Here is a 15,850-nt window from a genome sequence, read left to right on the forward strand (position 1 = left end):
TGTCCTCATTCTGCTAGATCTATCTGCAGTCTTCGACACGGTAAACCACCAGATCGTCCTAGCAACTGCACCCTACTGATTCAAATCCTCTCAGATAGATCATTCAGGGTGTCTTGATGGGGTGAGTTGTCCAGAGCTCACGACGTCTCTGGGGTTCCTCAAGGATCAATGCTTGGACCACTCCTGTTCTCCATCCACAACATCCTTAGGCCCTTTAATACATTTACATTTACATTGATGCATCTGGCAGACACTTTTATCCAATGCGACTTACATCGCATTATCCTATACATTTGTTTCTGAGTATGTGCAATCCCCTGGGGTCCAACCCATGACCTTGGCGTTGTCCGTGCCATGCTCTAACCACTGAGCTACAGGCACATGGCTTCTCGATTCACTGTTATGTTGACGAAATCCGGACTTTGTTCTGGATCTCTGTCGGCATACTTTCGTTCTTTCTACACATCGACTAAGGGTATAAATCGTATAGTTCATCACGATAAAATGTAATATTGATTTTCTCCACCAGCCATGCGATACTGGCTGATACCTCCGAGATTCTAGCGATACAATTCGGTTAATTTAATCAATATTTTGAGATTATTTGCCTAGATTACACAAGCAGTTACATTTTTACTAACTCAGGAATGTTTAAAATTAACGTTTAATTAAACTCCTTGAAAACTCTCTGGGACATTTACAACAATAAACTATAGTGTTTCGGCTAGGAATTTATGGAACTGTGGCGTTGGATGCCAATTAACATGTTCATGATGTCATCACATAGTTTTGTATGTTACAACTTTAGACCTGTTTTGCTTCTACTTTCTGAACATGTTTAATACAACATATTGCCCACTAAAGGTGTGCTGCTTCTCCAGAGATACTTCTATTATAGGGAGATGGAAAACTAGCATTTTTACGTAACGTTAAAGGTTGTAGGCTACACATCTAGTGGCTTTTGCTTCTCCCTTTACAGAGCAGTAAGTTAGACGCTGAGAGAGAGAGATGATACCTCATCTGGGAAAGCCAGACCTTACCCTCGGGGGGCAAGAACTGTCGACAATTGCCCACTGAATGAAAGCTAAGGTTTATACAAAATATGCTAAGTTTGTCTGTATGCGCCTTTACTCAATAAAAATCATTAAAACTAGGGAAAGAGTTTGGGTTACGGTTGCTAGTTTAGCAACACTGTCGAGACAAATTAGGAGTGAGTTGGAAACGAGAAGTTGCAGCCGTGGTGGGGAGGATTTTTGGTGTGACGGCACTCCACGGCAAAATGAATATAGTGAAAATGCTGAACTAACAAAAACACACTTATACAGATGTAACGTGAGGAATGGGGACGTGAGGAGGGTCAAAATAAAGGTAGCTCGTATGGATATTTTACGTGTGGCATGGATGCATTGTTTGGTTAGAAATGTAACTGATGCGTGGATCCATATGGATGTTTTGTTACACCCCTAACACCTACACCACATGATTAACCCTGTGATCAGAGAATTATCAGCGCTTTACACAGAAGAGCTCAAAATGACTCTTCCGCTCATTCTCCAAATTCAGCCATTTCAGCCGCATCGCTCAGAATATTCAAAATAGGCTGAAAAACGTTTGGTCTTCTGTGATAATTAAGGAACACACATGCTCGCTGCTCTTCTCTCTATTAGAGAACACTCTCTCAACAGGTTTTGCGTAGCACTGATATATTATCAGAAGCGTGATATATTAACCTCTGATCATTTCATCACTTCTCTTGTAACTACTGTAAAACTGGTGACGGACTGGTGTCTGATGATGGCCTATGGAGTGTTTGAGAAACCTTGCTCCAGTATTCATGATTTTTTGAGGGATACTTAGAGAAATGTGACCAGAAAAACTGTAAATAAGAGAATTGCTTTCCAGTACCAGCTGCTGTTATTTATTGGCAGTATTTGTTATTTTCATGATCATGTTATCCAGTGATATAGATGAATCTCAGTGACCACACAGCTTTAAAATAAAAAAGTTTTTTGGTGTTTCAGCTTTCAGAATGATTCCATATCCCCTGGAGAAAGGTCATCTGTTTTATCCATATCCAGTGTGCACAGAGACGGCGGACAGAGAACTGCTACCAAGTAAGAGATTTTCCTCAACATCACGCTTTATATGAAAACTCCTGGTGTGTTTGAGGACAGCGCTCCGCTCAACCTCTCTTTTCATCCAAAAGTAAATGAGCTTCTTCATTTGAGAGCTACACTTCATCTTTGTTTGGCCTGTTTCTTCTGGTTAGTCCAGAGACCAGTGGCATGAATCTGTCTTAAAATAGTCTTACCAGTTGAGTGTAAGTATCTTCTGTTAAGACAAAGTCTTGAGATTGGTTTTATGTAAGATTGAAAATGGAAAGGCAAAGCAGTGTTAATATGTTAAATTCACTTTTCATTTCACGTTTAAGTGATTAATCCTGTTCTGTAGACACAAACTTCACTCATTTATTGGAGTGAAAAAAACACATTCTGTCCACGTGCACACTACAAAGTTTCAGGAGTAACAAACCCATTTAAATGCAGGAGTAAATTCACTATGTGATTGTTCCATGTGTGTTAGGAGCAGGAGTTACTCCTGCATACAGTGAGTTGTAACTAAAGCAATGTGTTGACGGCAGCAGTAAGAAAACATGAACCCCGGAGTTTCATCTGTTTGATGCAGGCCCGGATTGGCTAATCGGGAGCACCGGGAGAATTCCCGGTGGGCCGGTCTGTTTTTTTGGCCGTGAGGGCCGGTGTTGTCATGGCATGGTGAAATGTGGATGCTATTGTTCCTAGGCTGCCTGCACTCACAGCGGCCCTAATCTTTATATTTATTATTTTACCGCAGCCCCACTCTTTTTTATTTAATGTTTTTTCACAGCCCCACTCAGAGTGCAGCCTGAGGGTTAATGATGACGTGATTATCTTTTGACTCCCTGGCCCCGCCCCCGACAGCAACACTGCAAGTTGCTCTAAATAGAAAACCGTCAGAAATAAAAATGGATAACAGAATGCGCAAAGACGGTGCTGAAAAGGCCAGAATAAAAAGAAGAAAGCTCTGGAAACTGACGCGGCCAAATGTTCTAAGGTGACCACATTTTTTCTCAAAACAAATAAAGACGACCAGACGGTAAGCTTTGGGTGAGCGCGAGCTCATTTCGCGTGGCCCGATGCTCAACATTTTTTGTGACTCGAGCGAACAGTTTGCGCGGCGCCGCAGTCAACATGAAAGCTTTGAAGAGATTTAGACTTAACAGATACCCCTGTACAGACATCTTTAATCATCAGTGTGTCTGTTTTATATTGCATTCAGAATAAAACAATATTTATAAACATTGCTCTTTGAACTGTTCTTATATCTTCTCATTTTATATAACATAAAGACATTCAATAGGTTAATCTATGACAATGTAAATTTAGCAGTCCCTAACCAACAATATGTAGAAATGTGTCTGCATTATGCACAGAAATGAAAGATTGGACAAAAAGTTGTATATAAAATTTTTATTAAATCAACAAACAATAGTTCGAAATGTATTTCAACGTCCATCACACGCATCTCCTTCACAAGAGCGATGTATTCTACATCTCCACGTTTTTTGGCATGCAGCGGGTGAATATTCCATCTCCTTTTTAGCCCTTTTTTTTGATAGTAGTAACAACACAAAATCTCCTACGTTTCCTTGTCGAGCAGCTGCTCGCAAGACGCTATTCTGAATGATCTGACGTAATTCCGGTAAAATTCATACTTTTCTTCTACTTCCTGCGGATTTACAGGACGATTTCGTTTGTGCGCCCCCTGTTGTTTCAAAGAATATCTAAACGGCGAACGCGTCAAGTATAAACGTCTCGTCCGTTTGGGGAGTTGCGCGCGTGGACAGTGGAGGCTCGCGGAAAGGAGCCAGGCTCGTGTATAAACAGGCGTTTATTCAGAGGAAAAAGAGATGAAACAATCATTAGAAAGTTACACTGTGAACAAAAGTCAGATAACAGTGCAATACTTTTTTTATTATTTAACTAATGTTCTCATATTTGTGAAAAATATTTGAAGTTATAAAGCAGCCGTATCTTTGAAAAAGAAATTATAGTGTCATTAGACAGTGCAATACATTTTATTTTTAATCTTTTTTAATTTATTTTGTTTTATGTTTTTGTTAGATTTTTTTCCTCATTTCAATGTTCGGATATTTATGAACACTAATTCTTAAAGAAATAGATTCTGATACTGTCCTGCTATTTACTGTTCTAATAAATCTTCACTGTGAAGCAAAACTTAGGCTACTGTATTTTCACTGAATTGGAAATTATGATATTTTTGAAAAATACAATGAATTAAAAGGCTGTAGAGAACAGTGCGCTATTGCAGACTTAAATTCTGAGGTTTTAATTATCATTATTTAAATCTAGTCAGTCGTGAACTAAAGTGGGCCGGTCTAAGGCAAGAAACTCCAGGGCTGAAAATGAGTCCCAATCCGGCCCTCGTTTGATGTGTTGTTCTCCGCTAAAGATTGGTTATGTTCCACATATTGCCCCGTTGAAAAAGCAGCGTATGCTGGTGAGGTGTGTTTTAAAGAAATGTGTCTGGTCCTGAGCTGGACCTGAGCTAGGAGTTGGCTGCTTGAGACCAGCTAAGAACTAGCTCATGAGCACCTCAAACCAGCTACATTGCTTCAAAACACACCTAACCAGTATATGCTGGTTTCTCAACAGGATGAGCTAAAGTACAGCTGAGAGAGACACTGTGTTCTCTTGTCTATAACCATTTTGTGTTTGTTGTGTGGTTATTTTTAGGGCTGCAACAACGAATCGATTAAATCGATTACTAAAAGAGTTGGCAACGAATTTCATTATCGATTCGTTGTGTCGCGCGACGCGGAGACGTTTGATTATAAAAAAAACTTTATTTGAGCGCGGAGCTGAGTGAACACACTCGTTCTCTCTCGCGCACTGATGCTAGCAGAGTTCGGCGCATCATAAACAGGGCGGAGCGAAAATAAAATAAACATGCGTTGTTAGAGGAAAGATACATGGTAGAGGCAGAGAAATCCGCGCGACCCAAGTCATCCAAGGTGTGGGAGCATTTCACACTAAATAAACAGAAAAATCCGGTTAACTGCAAAATATCCAAAAGCGACATGGCATTGCACGGGAGCACCACGGCAATGATCCAGCACCTGAAACGCAAACATGTTGGACTCTTTGATGAGGAGGAAGGGAGTTCAACAGCAGGGTAAGTCACTACAGAATCCTACTTTTGTTCCGTTTTGAAGTGAAGAACGTAATGTCTCCGGTGCTGGTGTGTACTCGTTATCCAGCTTGACAAGCATGACAAGTTAGCGTTAGCTTGTTAATAACAGTAGTAAAGCAGGGATGGTAACATCATTTTTTTGATCATTCATTTTTCAATTTGTTGTCATGTATAGCTACACTGCAAAAAAAGCTTTTCTTACTTAGTAATTTTGTCTCGTTTCCAGTCCAAATATCTAAAAAATCTTAAATCAAGATTACTAGACAAGAAAAATGGCATTAGAAAATTAAATGATGCTTAAAACTTCTGTTTGAGATTATATCTCATTAAGATTATTTTTCTTACCCCATTGGCAGATAATTTAGCTTGTTTTAAGCAAACAATCACTTAATTTTTTGTTTTTTTTAAGAAAGCAAGACATAATTTCTTATGCTATTTCATGTGTCTAGTAAAGACAAATGTCTTGCATTTACTACAATGATGGTAATAATTATAATTTAATGAATAAGCTTCAAGTGAATTTGAGAGAGAGAGAGAGATAGTGTGTGTCTGTCTTGTCTATAATTGCTCTTTGGGTTACATACCTTTACACAACTAGTAACTAAAACATGTATGTATGTATGTATGTATTTAGTTGAGGTAAAAATTGTGCTATTACACATACTCATACTATCTTTTTGATTCCAGAAAAAAACAGCAAACCATGAGAGGGTTCTTGATGGGAAATGCATCATGTACACCACAGCAAGCCGCTGTCTTGAAGGATAGGATCCTCAACATGCTCGTCACTGACATGAGGCCTCTGTCGATGGTTGAAGATGACGGCTTCACTATAATGATCCACACCTTGAACCCTGGTTACACTCTGCCCTCCAGGACTCACTTCACAAAGCTCATGGAGAGAAAATATGAAGAGATATTCAAGGAAGTGAAAACTGCAATAAACACCAACAACAGCAAACTTGCTCTCACCACTGATGTATGGACAAGTGTAGCAACTGAAGCCTACCTTGGCATTACATGCCACTGCAACACAGATGACTGGGACATGCAGTCATTCTACCTCACCACCATGCCACTGCAGGACAGACATACTGCATCTAACATTGCAGAGTGGTTGGAGCAGGTAGTGGCCAGATTTGAAATTTCTCCTAGCAAAATCATTGCCATAGTCCATGACAATGGTGCTAATATGGTGGCTGCCGCAAATATCCTGGAGGAGAAGCATGGGTGGTCGTCTGTCCGTTGCACTGGCCATACTTTGCAACTTGTGATCAATACTGCCTTGAAGCATCCAAGCATTGAAAAAGCTGTCACACCTGAAAAATCAACACCTCTAGTAGCCACTCTACTTGATTCACTCCTTGGATCTGATGATGATGAAGAAGAGGATAGAGCAGGCGAAGCTGAGGATGTCCACAGCCAAGTGAGGACCGAAGTCCTCACATACTTCGGAGAAAATAGCCTTGCCAAGCAAGAAAACCCATTATTGTGGTGGAAGGCTAACAATCAAAGATATCCCATGTTGGCCAGGCTAGCCAAGTCTTACCTATGCATCCCTGCCACCTCAAAACCATCTGAGCGGCTGTTTTCTGCAGCAGGCAACATAGCCTCTAAGAAAAGAGCGAGCCTGAGCCAGGAGCATGTGGACATGCTCACATTTTTACATTGCAATGCAAAGTGTCTGAACAAAGGGAGTGAGAGAGAGTAAATGTGTGTGTGTGTGTGAGAGTTTGTGAGAAATCCTGTTAAATTTTCTGATTTGTATTGTTCTTTATTTTTTATAAATTATTTATTGTTCTGGAAGCTCAGGTGGCACTATATAAAAAAAGCCTATTTGGCAGATGTAAAGCATACATGTGTATGTTTTTTGTGTTAGTCCATTTTTATTTTATTTTATTATTATTATAACAGCTCAGGGATGTTCAAGGAGCAAAATGTTTGTGCACTTCTTCACACTTGTGCAGTTCTGCTTTTGAATAAAAGGTTGGAAATTAATGCTTTTCTTGTTTTTTGGTTTTTATCCGATTCATCGATTAATCAAACAAATAATCTACAGATTAATCTATTATTAAAATAATCGTTAGTTGCAGCCCTAGTTATTTTTGCACTGCGCATACAGAAAAAGCACACGCATCTGTAAAGCAGTTTTAAATGTGTCATCCACTACTAGTTGTTCAGTTCAGTTAAGTGCAAGTGAGCTGCTAGTCTCCGCCCCCTTTTCAGCAGAAAACGTGCTGTGAGCCTGTGCTTCCAGCGACAAATAAAATAAAGTTTAGTCACATAAAGCGAACGAGTACGACGGCGTATTAGTGCCACGAAAAAAAAAAAAAAAACGATTTCGAGATTAAAGTCGAAATGTTACGAGATTAAAGTCGAAATGTTACGAGATTAAGGTCGAAATGCCACGAAAAAAAAAAAAACGATTTCGAGAATAAAGTCGAAATGTTACGAGATTAAAGTCGAAATGTTACGAGATTAAAGTCGAAATGTTACGAGATTAAAGTCGAAATGTTACGAGATTAAAGTCGAAATGTTACGAGATTAAAGTCGAAATGTTACGAGATTAAAATCGAAATGTTACGAGATTAAGGTCGAAATGCCACGAAAAAAAAAAAAACGATTTCGAGAATAAAGTCGAAATGTTACGAGATTAAAGTCGAAATGTTACGAGATTAAAGTCGAAATGTTACGAGATTAAAGTCGAAATGTTACGAGATTAAAGTCGAAATGTTACGAGATTAAAATCGAAATGTTACGAGATTAAGGTCGAAATGCCACGAAAAAAAAAAAAAACGATTTCGAGAATAAAGTCGAAATGTTACGAGATTAAAGTCGAAATGTTACGAGATTAAGGTCGAAATGCCACGAAAAAAAAAAAACGATTTCGAGAATAAAGTCGAAATGTTACGAGATTAAAGTCGAAATGTTACGAGATTAAAGTCGAAATGTTACGAGATTAAAGTCGAAATGTTACGAGATTAAGGTCGAAATGCCACGAAAAAAAAAAAACGATTTCGAGAATAAAGTCGAAATGTTACGAGATTAAAGTCGAAATGTTACGAGATTAAAGTCGAAATGTTACGAGATTAAAGTCGAAATGTTACGAGATTAAAGTCGAAATGTTACGAGATTAAAGTCGAAATGCCACGTAAAAAAAAAAAAAAAAGATTTCGAGAATAAAGTCGAAATGTTACGAGATTAAAGTCGAAATGTTACAAGATTAAAGTCGAAATGTTACGAGATTAAAGTCGAAATGTTACGAGATTAAAGTCGAAATGCCACGTAAAAAAAAAAAAAAAAGATTTCGAGAATAAAGTCGAAATGTTACGAGATTAAAATCGAAATGTTACGAGATTAAAGTCGAAATGTTACGAGATTAAGGTCGAAATGCCACGAAAAAAAAAAAAAACGATTTCGAGAATAAAGTCGAAATGTTACGAGATTAAAGTCGAAATGTTACGAGATTAAAGTCGAAATGTTACGAGATTAAAGTCGAAATGTTACGAGATTAAAGTCGAAATGCCACGTAAAAAAAAAAAAAAAAAAGATTTCGAGAATAAAGTCGAAATGTTACGAGATTAAAATCGAAATGTTACGAGAATAAACTCGTCGTTAAACGTATTTTGTTTACGTGAATGTTGTATTTTAAGAGTTTAAATTATGTTTAAGCACGTCTTCTGAACCAGTGAGTTAGTTCGGAAGGCCTTGCAAACACCAGCAGTCATTTTTAAAACCTCTTTAGTTCACATTTGTAAAAAATTTTATGAATCCTTAAGGATTGTGGCTTTTATAAACTTGATGCAACCAGCTTTTTGTACATTAGGTAATCAAGCATTGTTTTAATATTTCAATGTTTGTATTCTATTTCAGTGTTTGCTTCGGTTTATCATATGAATCCATATGCCACAACGCGTTGTGACCCCCGCTGAAGTACTTCCAAATCCTCCACAGCCATTGTTTCTAGCAATTCTGTAAATTTTCTCAAAATATAACGAGTTTATTCTCGTATTACTACGAGTTTATTCTCGTAACATTTCGACTTTATTCTCGTAACAATACGACTTTATTCTCGTAACATTTCGACTTTATTCTCGTAACAATACGACTTTATTCTCGTAACATTTCGACTTTATTCTCGAAATCTTTTTTTTTTTTTTTTTTTCGTGGCACTAATACTCCGTCGTAAACGAGAAACAAGGTCTCGTCTTTGAACACCAAACACATTGTTTTCGATAAGCACACCGGTTTCCCCCGTGGCCGTTCGCGAAGCCCCTCCGGTCCCTGTTGGGAGAGAGAACCGCGTCACGTGTTAACAAACCATACACACAGCTTTCTGAAGTATACTCCAGACAAACGCATCGCTATTTCTCTAAGTCAAATTAACGTTACACAGAACAATCCTGTCTCATGTTTATAAGCCACAGACATTGCTTTCTAATAATGAACGAACAAACGTGTCACAGTGACATTTGATCTACTTTTAAGTTGCCGCAGGTCCCTTAGGTTGAAAACAACAATGGCGGCGGCGCAATGGGTTGACACTTTCAGTACAAGTGGCGGAAATATTATAATAAGAACGACGTCAGTAAGAGCGCGATTTCTGAAGCTCTCGTTTTCTCAAAGGCTTGCAGAGATAAGCTCACATAAAAAAGTAAATGATTTGTCTTTTATCACGTTTTCTGAGTTGGCAGGTGCACAAGAGCATGGGCGTAAATCTCATTTAACAACAGGGGGGACAATACATATACAATTTCTCAAGAGGAATGTTTTGAAGGGGACACAAATAATACAGTCAAAATTGTACTTAATACGACACAAAGTGACAATATGCTTTAGGTTTATAGGTTTATCATGCAGACTTGCAGTCATATTATAACTGAACAGAACTGTCACAGACTGTAATACAAGTTAACAATAAGGCTTTTTTACATTTATATATATTTTTGTCTTTGTCGTGAAGACAGGAAACAAATATAAAAACACAGTACCCATGATACTACATGTTGAAAATAAGTCCCTTTTTAAACTCTTAAACACTTGTAAAATGTTATCCTGAAATATACTGCAACATCGTCTGATAAAGTCACCGTACATCGACATTAATGAGTGGTTGTTATGTAGTGCACTGCCTCCGCCAACAAACTTTGTTCATGTTCGTGTACCCAAACAAACAGTCAGTCACAGTGACAGATGCTTCAATTCTGTGTTGTACTCGTTGATGAATCGCCCTAGTTTCAGTAAACTGAATGTTTAGCTTGTCCTCCTCACACATACTGAACACAATATATGCTGAGAAAACGATCTTCTCCAACTGAATGAAAGCTGAGCACCTTTTGTGGACGCTAGATTTAGTGCCAACATCACAGAATTGTGACCGGTATGTTCGCGGCTGTGTGTGACACGGGACCTGAATGGCGGGATCGGTGTCTAAGTGTTGTGGTTAATGTTCACATCATGACAGGTCGCCTCAAATATAACAATGCATTGGAAACGGCTTCGGCGTGATAGTTGCAGTGTGTGACGTCCTATGTAACAAGCTAACGTTAACTAGCTAAGTAACGTTTTAATCGCTAACATAGCAGATTCATGGAAAAATACATCGGTAATCAGCATTTTTTGCAACAACTAATTTATTAATGAATCAGCATGAACTACATTAAAGAGAATCACTTCATTTAAAGTGAATAAAATACCCTTCTTACTTGAGTTAAACAACCACTGATGAACTGAGACGCATACCTGTCTTAAATGTGTTGCGCAATGTGCATGTGATATGAACGCGGAGAGCAGGCATTGGGCCAAACCATTGTGAGAGGCAGGGGAGGGGGACTCAACAATTTTTAAACTTTAAACGCATTTTTTGCGTTGGTATTTTCTTCTAATTACACAATTACTTTAGGTTAATAGAATTATATTTATGACAATACAGAATTTAATTGATCAAGGGGGGACAACCCTCGGATAGAGGGGACATGTCCCCTCGTGCCCCCCGGGATTTACGCCCATGCACAAGAGACCCGATTTTAGCATTTAAACATTTATTTTTTAATATCCAAAAGGAAACCAAAAAGTAAAGTTAGGTGAGCGTTCTGTGTGTTTGCTTGGAGGACTCTGGAGGATTTTTCTCTGGCTTTTTTTGTCACAAAAACCTGCGCTATCACAAACTCCAAGATGTTAACTCTTCTATTTAGAGTTAAAGCCTGTGAAGCCTGTGATGGATGTTGATTTCACACAACTGAAAGACGAGGCATATTTGTGTAGTAATGGTGTTTTTTGCTTCATTGCTTGGTTCGTGGATTCTTAATCTGTGGAGATGCTGGATGAAGTTTGTGTGTTAATTGTCAAGTTTGTGTATTTTTGCGTGTAAGCAGTGTTCCATGAGGTGTCAGTGTATCCCAAGAAAGAGTTGCCGTTCTTCATTCTGTTTACGGCCGGTCTCTGCTCCTTCACAGCGATGTTGGCGCTCCTTACACATCAGTTCCCAGAGCTCATGGGGGTTTTTGCTAAAGCGGTAAGTTAGCAGAGAGGATTTTCACATCATGTCTAACAGGAGAACGACAGCAGCGCTCTAGGTCCCATCATCAGATCACAGCTTGAGCTTCTGGAAGATAATCACTGTCTAGAAGAGCAGAAGCAATGTGTTTATCATTGGTTTAAAATGGACATTTGTGATACATGTTTCACATACAGAAGAACACTAAGGAAACTAATCTGAGCAGTGACATGAACAACAGCACTTCACACAGATCACATGTTGACCGACAGATACACACTGTCATGTGAAGGTGTTTCTTTCATTACACAACTCGTGCTGTATTACATTATTATTAATGATCAGTTATGATGTTATTTTAACCGCAACCAAATTCATGATTTATGATGCTGCACTATTAATTATTACAGGTGAATGGAGTGTTCACATTACACTTTCTCTACACCAGTTTTAAATCGTCATGTTTCCACCTGATTTCTCCCTAGATGTGAAGAGTGTTTAAAATCGTTCAAAAATCATGTTTTTTATGATGTTATCATGTTTTTATTGTGTTAGTTAGCTTTATTATTTTTGTTATTCTGGCTTAAATCGAAACAACCCAACTGCAGTTTGATTGACATCGATTGTAATGCACAATAAAAAAACATGATTTTTAAATTCAATATTTGAAAATCAACTTTTGATTTGTTCTTTTATGCCACGGCAGTTCCTCAGCACCCTGTTTGCACCTCTGAACTTCATCATGGAGAAGGTTGAAAGTCTTTTGCCCTCCAGTCTGTGGCACCAGCTCACACGGATCTGATCTGATCTGATGTCATGGACATGAATCGAGGATATTCTGACTGAGGAACCAAGATCTTCAGAAGTGTCCATAGCCAGCAAACCAGACAAACACTATGAACCCAGAAGTGATGGGAACTCATGCCCCCATCTAATGTACAACGTTTTTGTTTCCAGATTTTAAAGGCCTTCAGTGTGTGTGTGTGTGTGTGTGTGTGTGTGTGTGTATATATATATATATATATTTATATATATATATATATATATATATATATAATAAAAAAAAATCTGTACTGCTGCAAAAATCTTGTCAGACACTCAGATCCTTTCTGCTTTGTTGATCTTTTTTCTTGATTCAAAGGATTTTAAAGAACTAGGGTTGTAATTATATCAAATCTCACTGTATGATAATATCTCGGTATAAAGTCCACTGTACAATATTTATTTCAATATTTAAAATGACAAATGATGAGTTGGAAACATTCCGTTAGCATCATCTTTTCTTGATCCTCTACTCATAAGGGTTGCTTAGGGGTGTGAGGTATAGTGTGAGATGAGTCAAATGACCTAAAATACCTTTTATAAACTAAAATAATTGCATCAGATGGACCTCGAGAAAGATAACATCTATTATTTTGTCTAACATTCTCTATGTTGGGCCAGTAAAACCTATCGTTGCATACAGTCATGTGACCACCAAAATATTGAGACAATTTTGCTATAATGTTGTTACATCTCTAAAAAGAACACATCCTACAATGTTACGAACTGTAACTAAATCCTGAGAGCTCTTGAGTCATGGCTTTATCCAGAAAGGACACAAAAACACTTTTATTTGCTTAAAGGAGCGACTGGGGCTAGTCGTCACACAGGGTGATTTCTCTAGCAATGGTCCGGTGTAAAGCGTTTAAACACCAAGATGATAGCTCTGGTAGTATGGCTGTGGAATATTGCAGTATTATCTTCTTGAATTAGTTGTTGGACAAACAGGTTCACACAGTGCCAGCAAACTGTTCTGTAATGGTGGTTGGTAATGATGGTAATATGTTTATATATGTTGACACGGGAGTTTTATATGAAGTAATTCATAGATTGTATTTTTGCTGTTTTATTCATCTTATGAGGTCATTTATTTCATGGTTGCTGCAAAGACGCAACAGCCAATAATACACTTCACATTTGTTCAAATGCAAAAGAGTTGTATATACTACATTATGCAATGTTCACTCAAAGCAAAACGTGTGACAACCAGCCCCTGTCTCCTCCAGCAAAAATATACATGCAAATATCCATTATATCTCTTCCAGTGCTAAAGACATGAATGTTGTCAGAAATTTGATTCATCAGAGGTTTTGTGAGGGTAATTTTTCCCAACACAAAGTCCTTGAGAAACACAGGTCTGTTCCACATTTCAAACAGACATCCTGCTCATTTACTTTTATGGTGCATTGATTTGTTAAGCAGACACTAGTTTCCAAAGCAGGCAACAGTGCTATGTAAGAGAGAAACAATATTTGTAGTATTCAATGACGTGTTTAAAATGCAAACAAGATTAGGACACAAACTGGAAAATGGAGAATAAGAGAGGTTTTTATAAATGAGGTGTACATTTACATTTATACATTTAGCAGACACTTTTATCCTAAGCGACTTACCAATGGGGTAAACAATGGAAGCAATTGGAATAGCATAAGGACAACTAAAAGAATAAGTGCAGTCAAAAAGACTGGTCTGCTATAGCCTACCACAGTATACAGGGCTAAGTTAGGTTTTTTTCTTTTCTGAATAGTAGAAAAGAAATAGAGGTCAGAACTGATCAGTCAGGTGTTGAAGGAAGAGATGTGTTTTCAGACGATTCTTAAAGATGGCTATAGAATCTGCTGATCTTGAAGCAGCAGGCAGGTGTAGGAAGTCTGTTTACGGTTGTGGATTAGTCCAACGCTTGCAGGTCATCGCAAAGTTGTTTCTGGACAAGTGTGCTGGATGTTTCTTCCACAAAGAAAAAGAGAAGGTGAAAGTGTGGGAAGAGACTTTGTGGCATGCTGGATACCGCTGGTTCGCCGGACATAGGTGACAGAAGGAACACATTTTCAGGAGTGCATGACGGTAATATGCAGAAGGCTGAGAGTCAGACCAGACAGGAGAGGGGATGTGATGTAAGCATTGAAGAAGTGCACTCCTTTAAGATCTAGACACGTGAGCTCAGACATGGAGGGGCTTGAAGAAGCATTCAGTCGGTTAGAGAAAACACTGGTGACGAGTGGAGCCATGTGCCTTTATGATTGAGCCGCGGGAAGATTCTAGGAAGGGTTGGGTTGACAAGAGGATGAGCATCTAGCGGTAGATGTATGTGTGTGTGTGGTTCAATCATAAACACAGTTAGGCATTTAACTGGGTAAATAGTTGGTGACCAAATGTGTAACAAATAGTTATTTGATTCAGATTCGCTTAGTAGAGCTAACATTGGGGGATGTAAGTCTAGCAGGCCGGGACAGTCTTCCCCAATAGGACATATCCAACGCTTTATACGTGACGGGAGTAGCAGTAAAGTATATGGATAGAGGAAAGGAGGTCCGAGGCTTCACTGGGTTTGTCAGGTAGGCCTCCTCTGTGTTTTGGTGATGTATGACTATAAAATACATATTGGTTTCATTATAAATAAGCTCTTCACCTTATTACAAACACACAACATTCTGCCACTCATCGCTTATCATTTTCTGTTCTTAATTTGCACTTTCCTTTCCAACTTTACTGTCCTTAAGAATTCTAGTACCATTTAGTAGTTGTTAGTTTTTCTTGTGTCTTTTGTTAATAAACTCTATTTTCATAAATCTGTGTTTTCCTTGTGTTGATGATACAGTAAGAGGCTCCACAAGTTAAATCTCACAAAATGCGTCAGATAAACCAGGTGATTTACTTCCTCCAGTTTACATAATTAATCTGATTTTGTGATCTAGTTAGATCATTTTATATTACAGCTCAATTTTAACTGAACGTAGTTAGATTTCAAAAACACAACAAATCCATCAGAAACAACAATTTGGTAGATTCTGAGAAGGAAACTACACACTGGTGAGCTCAGCAAGAAAACAATCCTGTACGTCTTGATGAGATGAAAGTGCTGGATGATGACATTATCCTCTTCATGATAAAGAAATATCCAGACAAGTGAAGAATTAACCCGGATGCTTCTGTCAAAAATGACCAGTGACCCCGTATCTTAGGAAGCCATGCATGGAAAGGAATCTTACTGCCTGAACACTGTTTTATTGAAGATGTTTTCTGCTCGTACCATGAGATCTGTCCAAATATTTATAGACC

At 38.3% G+C, this 15,850-nt stretch overlaps 1 protein-coding gene across 4 annotated transcripts in view; it reads left to right on the plus strand.

The window, feature by feature from the left end:
- The window catches only part of LOC130435219 (suppressor of tumorigenicity 7 protein homolog), a 35,098-nt gene extending 19,738 nt beyond the window's left edge, over positions 1-15,360 (plus strand). For 2 of the 4 annotated variants that reach the window (XM_056765647.1, XM_056765649.1), the window contains 3 exons: positions 2,022-2,114; positions 11,625-11,767; positions 12,456-15,360. In XM_056765647.1, the coding sequence (XP_056621625.1) occupies positions 2,022-2,114; positions 11,625-11,767; positions 12,456-12,551 (332 nt within the window). In that variant the 3' untranslated portion in view covers positions 12,552-15,360. Of the gene's footprint in view, positions 1-17; positions 122-2,021; positions 2,115-11,624; positions 11,768-12,455 lie in introns of those variants that run through there. The other 2 variants (XR_008908791.1, XM_056765648.1) reach the window with 2 other exon arrangements.
- The last annotated feature ends 490 nt before the right edge of the window (positions 15,361-15,850 follow it).

This window comes from Triplophysa dalaica, chromosome 14, assembly GCF_015846415.1.
Source record: "Triplophysa dalaica isolate WHDGS20190420 chromosome 14, ASM1584641v1, whole genome shotgun sequence".
Lineage (NCBI taxonomy): Eukaryota > Metazoa > Chordata > Actinopteri > Cypriniformes > Nemacheilidae > Triplophysa > Triplophysa dalaica.